Source organism: Rhinopithecus bieti, unplaced genomic scaffold, assembly GCF_001698545.2.
Source record: "Rhinopithecus bieti isolate Rb0 unplaced genomic scaffold, ASM169854v2 scaffold_34886, whole genome shotgun sequence".
In the NCBI taxonomy this organism is placed as follows: Eukaryota; Metazoa; Chordata; class Mammalia; order Primates; family Cercopithecidae; genus Rhinopithecus; species Rhinopithecus bieti.
Genome location: NW_016814758.1, coordinates 631,260 through 644,429, shown reverse-complemented (window position 1 = coordinate 644,429; position 13,170 = coordinate 631,260). Strand labels below are relative to the sequence as shown.

General features: G+C 37.1%; 1 protein-coding gene across 1 annotated transcript in view; it reads left to right on the top strand.

Moving 5' to 3' along the window:
- Positions 1–13,170, top strand: part of LOC108515225 (cytosolic carboxypeptidase 4-like) — a 569,984-nt gene that overhangs the window by 321,595 nt on the left and 235,219 nt on the right. The window contains exon 8 of the mRNA XM_017851917.1: positions 862–1,025. Within this exon, the coding sequence (XP_017707406.1) occupies positions 862–1,025 (164 nt within the window). The remainder of the gene's footprint in view (positions 1–861; positions 1,026–13,170) is intronic.

Below are 13,170 nucleotides of genomic sequence, written 5' to 3'. Positions count from 1 at the left end.
AGTGGAGTCTCTTATAGTCGCTACACAGCTTTTTATGTTGAGTAGTTGAACCTGAATTTACTTATTAGCCTCTGGTGCTTACTAGATGCTAGGCCTTGGATAAGTTAGTTGTATTGATAAGTCTGCATCTCCTTATCTGTGGAATGGAAAAAAAGAACAATCTCTACCTCATAGGGCTTTGGTAAGGATCCACTGAGTTAATGCAAATCAAAGAGCTCAGAAGGTTTTCTGGCATGCAGTAAGTGATCAATTAAGTTTTGTCAATTGTTATTATTATCTGTTTCTTCATGAATTATGCTATAGAGTACATGTCATGATTTTGCTTTCAAGGATATCTGAGTACAGCTGAATAGGGGTTTCTAAATGAATGCTGTTGTTTTTTTTTTTTTTTTTTTTTTTAAAGTTTCAGTGTTCAGTATTTATATATGAAAGATTTCCCCTACTCTTCTCCATTGGCTGATAAATTCAGAGGAAGGAAAAGGCATCTCTTAGTAAGATTGTTCATGAACTTTTTTTCAGCAGTGAAAACCCTTTGTAAAATACAGATAAAAGCATTGCTGCTTTGACCATCATGTGGGAAGGGGATAGACTCCTGGATCTCCATGCACCCTGCTTCCCTTTATAACCCCTACCAGCTCATTATTGTCGTGGGGGTATTTCTGGGGAGCCCTGGATGTTGACATCACCACCAATCCACAATGCACACAACAGAACACGATGGACGGCGACTGACAAATAGAATTAATTCTCACTGTCTGAAAAAGGCCTGTGTGTAGGAGTCCTTCTTCCCAATCTTCATGTGTCACCACCACTCAGCTCCCATTATACATTGTCATGGTTAATGCTTTGTTTAACTGGCAGGGTCTACAGTTTGGTACCAGAGAACTGGAGGAGATGGGAGCCATGTTCTGCTTGGGCCTCCTCATCCTGGAGCTCAAATCTGCCAGCTGCAGCCATCAGCTCCTGGCTCGAGCTGCAACTCTGCTGAGTGCTGAGGAGGAGGCTCTGGACCAGCACCTCCAGTGGTAAGATGCTCCCAAGGGCTCAGAGAAATTTGGACCTTGGTGGTTCCATTGCTGAATATCTCAGTAATGAAAGTTGAGTGGACCTAGGGGTCTTTACACAGACAAAATACGGGAGAACTGCCAAGTAAAGGTAGGTGCAGTTAGGCCCTATTGGATGACCCAAACCAGGGACATATCCTTTCCTACTGATGATAAAGAGGGTGCTGCCTGTTCATACACATATATGCAAATCTAAAACTATATGTATTTATACGTATTTCTAGGTAACGCATTTTACTTATGATAAAGAAGATGTGGCTTGGTGACACACATGGATATCTACATACACTTATATTTGCCAGTTCTGTGTTTATATGTATACAGATAACGTTTTTGAGCCATTACTCAGAGAAAAATGGCAATCTCATTGGCAATATCTAGGCACTTGGAGACAAGAAATGTTTTACTCTCTTCCCATTCTCAAACACCATAGTTCCTTCTTGGAAGATGAAGGGAACCACTTGAAGATGATTAACGCATTGGCTCAGAGAACCAGACTCCCAGCCACAGCAGGGAAAGGCTGGATCTCTGAGAATCGTGGGGACTGTTAATGAGCCAAGGGAAGGAGAACCGTTATCCAAATGAGCCCTTTTGATGCTCTTTCCTGTTGAGAAATATTTTAGACTTGACCAAAACAAATTCAGGGGACAAGAGGGGAAGAAATAATGGGCATATGAGAGGAGAGAGGATGGAGGGGAGTCCAAGAAGCCAAAGGCAGCTAAGTCATTGCCCACACTCTGAGTGTCAGAAGGGATGGGGAAATTGAGCTGTTGGGAAAGTGCTTCCTGGTAAATGAGGAGGCATCTGGTCATGCACTTCACGTCCAAAGGCAGAGAGAAAGCCATTCATCCTGGGACCATCTTATTTCTAGCTCATTTTCATGAATTTTCCTCCTGTTCCTGTTGAGTGGCTGTTGCAGTGTGACTTCTTACCGAATGGCCAGTGAAGCCTAGAAAGATGTAGCAGTATGCCTTAATACTGCTTTGGAAGGCTCTGGTTTTCTGAAACTTGATTATCTAAATGCAGTAATTAACTTGCTCACCACACTGGGCTATAGACCATAGACTACAGAAACTTAAATTTAAGTGCAGGGCTCTTTCCTCCATAGAGCTGCTGCTGCTGATTTCTTTTGACATCACAACCACTTCCGCCTGCCCTGGCCCCTTCAACACCCCTCAGTGTCTGAAGGCTTCATGTGTTTGGCATCATTGTGGTGTTTTCAGACTCTCCCTCTGACAGCAAGCACTTCCACCTGCCAGCATACATATTTCAACTTGTCTTTTCATTTTTTCCTTTACTAAGCTATCTTGGGTGTAGGCATGCCTGGATTTTTTTTTCCTTCTTTCCCTTTTTTCCCCCTTTCTCCTCTGCTGCTCATTGAGGGAAGATTGAGCAGAACTGTCATTGCTTGCTTTCATCAAATTGATTGTGCCCATCTGTTTGATCCAATGCAGTGAGGATTAGTTGCCTGCAAACTGGAACAAAAAGAAATCTATCAAAGAAATGCCTTTTCTAATTCAAGTCTAAAGAATTTGATGTCAGGCTTCAAATACAATGGCTGCTATATAGGTTATTATAAGGAGATAATATTATTTGCCCCCACCTTTCCACACCATTTCACACAACTATTAGTTTTTCAATTGCATCCTGACCAAGGGGATTGAAGCTAGAGGTCCTCCCATGACCTCTGACCTTTCCTAGGCTGGTGCAGCTCCTTAAGGGCAGGATACCTGTACACAGGATGTGATTAATATGTCTACTTTGAATAGATTAGAATTAAGTTTGCCAGGCATGGAGTTTGGTGGAGATCAGCAGGAGGGAAACTACCTATTTCACCCAGACATTTGTATGGTAATATATTTTCCTATTCGTTACGAAGCAGTTGACCACACAGATTGTGATTCTTGCCAAAAGGACCTGAAAACTACATGGTTGTGAGGGAGATCACCCTGAGCATTTCTTGACCCCAAAAATATTCCAGCCAATAAGCTTATGGTCACAAAAAGATGACAGAGAGAACATTTATAAAATCTGCTGGTTTCAAACTGTCAGCAGGTTTTTTGAGAACCATTTGATTAGTTTCTGAAGAATGAAGTTAAATCCTAAGATGTAATAATCAGCAGAGTGAATCCTAGAACTTTTGTTGGTATTAGGATTCTTATTGTAATACAAAGAGTATAACCAATGTTTGTCAACACAAATCTGTGTATGTTTTAAAGAGGAGACCTCTACCACCCTCCTCCCCTCCTGCCTCTTCCTTGGATATAACAGGGTTTCCAGCATCCTACAAGAAGATTTGTGTTGTTGTTGCACGGAAGCAATTATGAATAACAAGGTGGGTGTGGGGGCTCTTCTCCAAAGGTCTGCCCTAAAGAAATACAAGAATAGCTGGGTGTCATGGCTCATACCTGTAATTCCAGCACTTTGGGAGGCCTAGGCAGGTGATCACGAGGTCAGGAATTCAAGACCAGCCTGACCAACATGGTGAAACCCCGTCTTGAACCCAGGAGGTGGAGGTTGCAGTGAGCCAAGATCATGCCACTGCACTCCAGCCTGGGTGACAGAGGGAGACTCTGTCTCAAAAAAAAAAAAAAAAATTGCAAGGATGTGGTACTGCATCCTCTCCTAGGCACACAGACAGCATTAACTCCTTGGGAGTGATCAGCCAGGAAGACAAAGTGTGGCTGCACACTGTGGACATCATGTTTTCTGACAATAGGTTTCATGCTTCATTTACCGTAAAAACAATTAGAGTGTAGTCAATATCCACAGAGCAACTTACCATTTTTCAAGAGCAGAAGAGCAGAGATAGCGGATGTTTGCCTAGTGACTGACGCTTAAAATGAAGTACATGCATGCTTTGTTGTGGGTTTCCTTTTGCAGTCCCCTTCTTCCCAGTTGCTCATTTCAGAAATGTCTGCATACTCATGAAAGCATCTTTTGATCTTTCCTTTCCTTTTGCTTTCTCCTTCCTCTCAATCTTATCCCTGGAAATAATTGTGTGTGCACTGCAGGAATGCTAAGCTTCTTCTTCAGGAGGAGCCGTTTATCCATTGTGACAGGTCTTTTGCAAAGTCATTTAAGTTTTGCCGAGTCAGCCACTGTTCATCTGGATTTGTATCCCTCCACTGCCTCTTGCTCTTCTAAGCTGAGCCCCCACCCTCCATTTGTCCTTCCACTAATAACAAGAGAAAGCTAAAGCTCAGAGCTTCAGAGCTGTGCCTCAGCAATGGCTCAATACCTCTCATGTTCTCCGAAATTATAGTCCTGTTGCTTTAGCCTGGGCTCACCTTAGTATCTACATAAACTAGATTTGTTTGACGGGACAACACTAAAAGAATAAAAATTCTACATAGATCTTAGAAAAAAATGTTTAATAATTAAAAAGGTGCTTGATTTTCATTTGTAAAAGTACAATTTTGTTCTTTAGAATGAGAAAATGAAATTAGGAAGGCAGACAAAAGCGCCCCATCCCTGTCTCATCATCCTGATAACTATTGTCAACATTTTGGTGAAGTATCTTAAATTATTTTCTCATTTTAACTTAATCAATTTGTTGTTTTAAATTGACAGATAAAATTGTATGTGTTTATTGTGTACCATATGATGCCTTGCAGCACATATACATTGTAGAATGGCTAATTCTAGTAATTAACCTATGTATCACCCCACAAAGTTATCATTTTTGTGGTGGGAACATTTAACATCCACTCTTCTGTCACTTCTCAAGAATATAATATATTGTCATTAACTACGTTCATCATGTGGACAATAAATTATTTGAACTTATTCCTAGGTTATATTTTTTACCTATGGATAAATAGACATACAGTACTCTCAAAAACAATGTACTATAGTTCTTCTTTTTACAGCCTTATAAACACTGGTTGTTTCTATATTAAAACCTTTGCCATTTTAGGAGAAAATGGAGTGCTGTTTTAATTTAGAATTTGCTATTTTCTGATGCAGATAACAATCCTTCTATATCATGAATATTCTTTTTTATAAATTTCCTAATCATGTCTTTGTGCATTATTCTGTTAACCATTCCTTTTTTTAAAGAAGTTATATTTACATTTAATTTTAATTTCTGTGTTAAAGGTACTCAACTTCTGTTTGTCTTGCATGCTGCAAATATTTTCCCCAAATTGTCATTTACCTTTCACATTTTTTATGTGGTTTATTGACATTGAATGTTTTTGCTTTCAAGTAATTATGTTTATCAATTCTTTTCTTTGCTTCTCTTGCCTTGGATAAACCTATCTACCTCGGTTTAATAACAGATAAATTCACACCCACTGTTTATCTGTTATTGAACCGATGTAGGCAGATAGTTTTATAGTGAGTATATTTATATATTATAATTTCTTTTACATTTTTACTATTGAATCATTTTGTATTTTTAAATAATCCACCTTTTATTACTGATGAGTAATGCCAGTTTATTACATAGTATATACACATGCATGTACCTGGATATATTTTTTGGATTTATATTCTGTTCCATTAGTCTGTCTGCCAAGAGCACATAGTTTTTAATACTGTAGCTTTGTAATCTAAATGTATGATGTTGCAAGCACCACCTCATTAGTATTTGTTTAAAAATGTGTTTTGCTACATTCCCTTCTTTATTTTCACCGATGCACTCTATAATGAGTTGTTAGTTGCCACTGGGATTTTAACTCAGGTAATATTAAAATTATAGATATTTTTGGTTTATTGACTGCTTGTCTATGTTACTTTTATAAAATCTGATATTTTTATTCACTTATTCAGATCTGCTTTGATGTTCATCAGTAAAGTATTGTAGGGATTCTTTTGTATCCTTTTATGTAGTTCCTGAATATATCATCAAAACTTTTCATTTCAATATTTTAAAAGTTTTGTTAATCTAAAAGTGTATTTTCACTACATTGCTTCTAAGTGCTTGTTTTAGTTATATAGGAAATTTCTGGGTTATTTATATATTTATTTGCAACTTCAATGAACTCTCTAGTTATACCTAAAAGTATTTCCATGGATTTTTCTCTTTGTCTGGATAGAAAACAGTATCATTTATAAATTTTGACCATCAGCTTTGCTTACTTCTTTTTCTTATCTTATGATCTTGGCTAGAGTTTTGAGACGAGTGTTTAAGGCTGAGGATTTTATGAGCATCCTCACCATAAACCTAACTTCAAAATGAGAATGACTCTAAGCATTTAAGAATTAAGTGAAATGGCTCTTGGTTTGATATTAATATTTGATATCTTCTTCATTATTACTATTTTTTTAGCTTATTAATTTAACAAAGTCCAGACTGGATGATTACTTTTATCAAAACTTCTTTAGTAGCTAGAAAATAACTATTTACTTGAATTAATAAAATCTTATAGATTTTCTAATATTCAGCTACTTTACATTTCTAAGGAAAATGTATTTGGCTGTGATCTGAAATATTGTTTTAATGTAGACAGTGATGTTACGTACAGTGAACTGAGGAGTTTTGTGCCTATATTTGTGAATGAGTGAAGTCTGTACTTGGTCTCTATTGTTCTATGACCTGGAACACTTTAAATGTCCTAGGATACATCTGCACCTTGAACATGTACATACTGCTTATAAAATCATCTGTGTTCTGTTTATTTGAAACAAAAATCTAATTTTTCCAATGTTAATTTTCCCAAACAAGAATTACCTATGGCATTTAAATTGTCTTATAATCATGTTCAGATCATTTTAAAATTCAACTTTGTGTTTAATTACTTGCATTGCTCATCTCTACCCATTCTATGCAATCATGTCCTCATTCTTTTTTCTCAATGTTGATTCATCTTACGTTTTTCAGAGAACACCTTAAAAATAGTTTTTCTTTTTTAAAATGTAAATCAATGGAGTTTTTTGCATATTAATACATACGTGAATATCTTTCTCTTCCCTTTGCCTAGGAATTCTACATTCCCTGCCTAGAGATTTTATGGGTAATACATTAAAACAGTGTAGACGTGTCCAAATTTACTCTGGTATGTAATCTTATGGTAGCCAGCCTAATTTTTATTTCTTTGTATGTACCCTGTTTTTTCTTTTTCTTTTTCTTTTCTTTCTTTTTTTCTGGAAGGGGGGATGGGAGTATCTCTCTGTCCCCTGGACTGGAGTGCAGTGGGACAACCTCAGCTCACTGCAACCTCCACCTCCTGGGTACAAGGGATTCTCTTGCTTTAGCCTCTTGAGTAGCTGGGATTACAAGTGCCTGCCATCATGCCCGGCTAATTTTTATATTTTTAGTAGAGACGAGTTTTCACCATGTTGTCCAGGCTGGTTTTGAACTCCTGACCTCAAGTGATCCACCCACCTCAGCCTCTCAAAGTGCTGGGATTATAGGCGTGAGCCACTGCACCTGGCTGCACCCTGTCTTTTCGACCTTCATAGTTGTAGTAGTTTCTCTTTGTTCCCTAACACAAAGATTATTTTTCTACTACATCAAAAATATTTCCTTCTTTCCTCCCTTCTTTCTTTTTTCTTGTGTTTGTGGTTTAGTTCCTTTTAATTGATTTTGAATTATGAACATTCTATTCCCTTGAAACATGTCTCAATTTTAAAGGATCAGTGATGCCACCCCACGTCTTCATTATCTTCCTCTGAAGTGTTTGGTATCTGTTTTCTAACCTCTTATCTGTTCTCTCTTCTTCTTTAATCCTTTTCACCTCCTTGCCCCAATTCATCAAATTCTGGAAGTTTGTCTCAAGTTTGCCCTCACACATTCAATTTTCTGCAGCGTGGACTCTCTACTCTTTGCTGATAACATATTTTAATTTTGGTGAATTTACAACTTACGTTTGGGTTTCATTGCACCTATTCCTCATCTTTCATGAGTTTCCTTTTATTCATGTTTGTACTATTGCCAGCTCACTTTCCATTTGGATCAGTTATCTTTTCATTTATCATCCCATAGATTCCTTTGTGAGAAACAACTTTCCAGATACCTTCATACAGGCTCCATAATGCTTGTTTCTGTGTCCTCTGGCTAGTCATTCCCCTGAAGTGCACCACTGCCAAGCTTCTGGAAAGGCATTGCCCTCCTTGCACTTTTGCAGGATGTTTTACCACCTCTGGGTTGTGCTTCTTACCCGTTCCTGCTCTTCCAACTTCTTTTCCTCATTTTTTTGTTTATTCATTTTGAATCATGAGAGCTCTGTCATGACTTACAATTATTCAATAATGAAGAGTTTATATGTTCTTTAAACCCTTTTATGGTCTAGCTGGATGTAGAGAGGTCCTCTTGTTTTAATAGAAAGTAACCTGATTTAGGTGATGCTTTCTCTTCAGTAATTCATGGTATTTTGGCTTTTACCTGAAAGTACAAGGTTGGGGTGATTGTGTTGGAGAGGTTACGGAAAGCAGGCATGGAGAAGTGAAGGAAGATGGGAAGTGCCCTACTAATATCTATGGGCCAAAATGGGAAATTTGGGATTGGAGACAATGGTTCCCATAAAGATTCCATTAGAGTAAAGCAAAGGATGGAGTCTTAGTAGAATCTTTGGTTTCAAGTTTACTTTCTATTTCCATCAATTCCAAATTAATGCTACATGACTATTCTGGTAATAACTCTCTTTAATTGTCTGCTGTCATCTTAATTCTATTCAAATTTTTAAAAATTAGCCCGTAGTAGGAAATATCTGAGAATATTCTTAGCTTCTTTCTGTAGTTGCAGGCAAATAAATGCTACATGTAGGGAAATGTTGGAATGGAACTCCACCTGGGAGTCATTATAGATTATGAGTATCACGTCCTGCTTTAAAACATTAAATGGCTCCCTAACTGGTCAAGGCAAATGAACTGACTGGCCAGAAGAAGTGCTAATTTTAGGCTGGGAAAACAATAGCAAAAACAAAACAAACAAACAAACAGAAACCTTCTTTCATTAGCTGTTAAAAAAAAGCAAAATCAAATATATTTTGGTATGATTTTATGCTGATTCTTCTATAATAGATAAATTAAAATAGTGAAAACCCAGTGTTCATGTGTTTGTGAAGAAAGAGGTTTAATAATATCATGCAACTATTGGTAAATTGGTTTACTTTTCTCTGGAGAGCAATTTGGCAGTTTGTAAAAGGCCCATAAAATCTCTCATTTGATCCTATGTTTTCAGCTTACAGAATATTACTCAAGACAATAAACATAACATAAAAGAATATTTAATATGTACATATTTATATAACTAGTACTTACTTCTCCACATAATTTTAAACAACTCAAATTCTTAGCAGTAAAAAAAAAAAGAACATTATTGATAATTTTCTGGACTACTATACTACTGTGTAAATAATAGGTGTGTCAATTTACACATAAGATAATAAAGCAAACATTTATTAGGGCCTTACCCTGAACCAGATGCTGTGCTAAGCATTTTATAAATATTATCTCACTTAATCCTATAAATAATCCCATCTGGTAGATGCTATCATTAACATTCCCTTTTACAAACAAGGAAATTAAGTTTTATAGAGGCTAAGAAGTTTGCCAAATGTCATGAATATATTTAAGAGACTGTGCTGGCATTTGAATCTACTTTTGACTGACTCCATGGCTCAAGTTCTTATCCTTTATTATATTTAGCCTTTCAAATAATAAATGAAAACCAAAGCAGAATAATTAATGGTGTACGCATGCTGATTATGAGTTCAGCAACATACAACACTGACAGGGGTGGGGGGGCATTAAATGTATAATCTAAACTTAATTTAGTTTTAATAATTTTTTTATCTTTACAGTTCCTTAAAGTATATGTTGGGTGCATGTATATCTGTGTGTGTTTCTTGGTAACTTTTAAAATTCAAAAGACTTGAGTTCATTTTGGACCATAAATATCCCTTGATTATTTTAATACTATTCAGGGAAGATTATTGTATACCATTATAGGTTGAATGCATCATAACCCATGGCGATTACAAAAGAGAAAAAGATTGCAGACACCAAGGAGTGAAAGTGCATTTTCTTCATATTGCCTTTGCTGCTTACAAAATGTTACCATCTAATAACAACCATGAAAGTTAACCTAAAAGAATTCCTATTTTACAAGTGACTCCATGGGAGCCCAGGGAATCTAAGTGACTTGCTAGGTGTAGTTAAGTGATTTACACATTGCCAGTCAACATGGGGGATCTCATTCGCCTTTGCCTCAGGCTCAACCAAATGAACTGCAGGTCTCTTGCCTATGAAACTATAAATACCTGAAAACAGAATAGGCTACCAGCCCCTGGAAAAGGATTTCAATCAAGAAACTCACTCTTACCACTCTCTGTAGCAACTGCAGCCCTTCCCAGCCCTTGTCTTTTGTTGTTAATTCTAAAAATTGAAGGCAAATAAAACCTTTGAAATTTTCCCAAACAGGAGCGGTTGTTTTCATTTAAGAAGGCTTCAAATAGCCTGGCATGGGTGGTCTAAGTTAACTCAATAACTTTTCATTAATTTTTACAGCATTACCCCTTTCTCTTCTTTCTATCTAATTCTTATTTCTTTTTATTAAGTACCCTGTGACACCTATGGTTCTTACCACAGAGCTAGTCCTTTAGTTCAAAGCCGTTTACCTATGAGAGCTAATCTACCAGATGTGGTAGAGGAAAACAAAACTGTAAATACAACAGTGAAGGCAAAGGAGAGAAGGAAGAGAGGGAAGAAGAGAGGGAGGGAGGCTAAAGAACAGGAGAAGAAATCAAGGTATTTGAACTAAGAGATCCTTATGGGGATAAAAAGCATCATAGAATGTTTACATTTTTGGTTTGAAAGATCCTGAACTTAGATTACTAATTTAGAAGAAAGATGGTGCTTTTTAAAGTTTCTGTGAACATTTCCACGTTTTACCTGATTTCTTTATCCTAGCCAATTGCCAAGTTGCCCTCTCTCAGGAAGGAAGGAAGTAAAGAACCCTAGCTACATTCTACTGTACCCAAGATGAAATAGTCTATCATTGCTTTCGCTGTCCTGTAAATTTCCATGAATTTCTCACGTTAGTACCTAGCATAGTTTTCTTTTTTTCTTTTTTCTCTTCTTTTATTTATTTATTTTTTAATTTTTAAGACAGAGTCTCACTATGTTGCCCAGGCTGGTCTCAAACTCCTGGGCACAAGCAGTCCTCCTGCCTTGGCCTCCCAAAGTGCTGGGATTACAGATGTTAGCCACCACACCTGAACCCTAGCATAGTTTAGATCACAGACATGTGGCTTAAATTCAAGGAATTTTAATTCTGATTCAAAGTATTTCTGGGATGACAAGCTGTGTGAATCTATGGAGGTGTCTTAACTTGTTTACTCTCAGATTTTTTGGCTTTAACATTAGGGAATCTCCTTTCAGATCTAATATCCTACATTTATTCTCAAAGGTACAGCCACTGACATCCTCACATTCTAACATCAGCAGTAGGGTTGCAATTCTGACTTCAAGATACAAAAGGCAAAGCAGTTGAATTATGCTAAGTGGCAAACAGCTTGTATTTGACTGAATAAAAATTAAATTTTATTTTTATGTTGACTGGATAGATGATAAACAGAAGTTTACTAGTGCATAGGTAACAGAAAGGAGTTGTAAACAAGTAATGAGAAAAAGAGAGATGGAAACAAAGAGGTATGTTTAGAAGTGGACGTTAAGGTATGTGGAAAATGATGTCAAACCAACATCCAACATCCAAAGTAGAATCTGATACCAGATGACCCTTTACAAGGGACTTAAATGTTCTTACCAGGAATCTCAGTAGGTACTATTTTCTGTTTCTGGACACGGACACTTCAGGAGAAAGAAGTGATTACCTCTGCTTGGTCCTTTTAGTTTCTTTAGACAGGTTTGTCCAATTCAGACCTCAAGTATGTTCTAGTAAGCCAGAAAAAATATCTACTGTCTTGTGACAGCTCATCATAGACTTACTGACTCTATTTGTGGTGAGAGATGAGCCTATTGGAAAATGAAGATAACTTAGCATAAGCCAATATTGTTTCAGTACAATAGGAATGGAAACTAAATTAGAGTCAATATGTTTATGATGACTTGGCATTCATCATTTTATTATGTGGCTTTGAATCAGAAAATCTGACTAGCTCCCTATGCTTTGCCAGTGAGTAATAAAGTAAGTAGAAGGAAGAGACAATAATGATATAGAATACCATGTGCCTGGAAGTGTGATAAAGATTTGATAGGCATTATCTTAAAGCAAGTTTAGAAAGTCATTATTATTATTACTATTCTGATTAATTATTGTTTTTTTAAATTATACCTCCACTTCTAGGGTACATGTGCACAATGTGCAGGTTTGTTACATATGTATACTTGTGCTATGTTGGTGTGCTGCACCCATCAACTCATCATTTACATCAGGTATAACTCCCAATGCCATCCCTCTCCCCTTCCCCTCCCCATAATAGGCCCCGGTGTGTGATGTTCCCCTTCCAGAGACCGAGTGATCTCATTGTTCAATTCCCACCTATGAGTGAGAACATGCGGTGTTTGGTTTTCTGTTCTTGTGATAGTTTGGTGAGAATGATGGTTTCCAGCTGCATCCATGTCCCTACAAAGGGCATGAACTCATCCTTTTTTATGGCTGCATAGTATTCCATGGTGTATGTGTGCCACATTTCCTTAATCCAGTCTGTTACTGATGGACATTTGGGTTGATTCCAAGACTTTGCTGTTGTGAATAGTGCCACAATAAACATACGTGTCCATGTGTCTTTATAGCAGCATAATTTATAATCCTTTGGGTATATACCCAGTAATGGGATGGCTGGGTCGTACGGTATTTCTAGTTCTAGATCCATGAGGAATCGCCATACTGTTTCCCACAATGGTTGAACTGGTTTACAATCCCACCAACAGTGTAAAAGTGTTCTTATTTCTCCACATCCTCTCCAGCACCTGTTGTTTCCTGACTTTTTAATGATTGCCATTCTAACTGGTGTGAGATGGTGTCTCATTGTGGTTTTGATTTGCATTTCTCTGATGGCCAGTGATGACGAGAATTTTTTCATGTGCCTGTTGGTTGTATGCATGTCTTCTTTTAAGAAATGTCTATTCAAATCCTTTGCCCACTGTTTGATGGTGTTGTTTGTTTTTTTCTTGTAAATTTGTTTGAGTTCTTTGT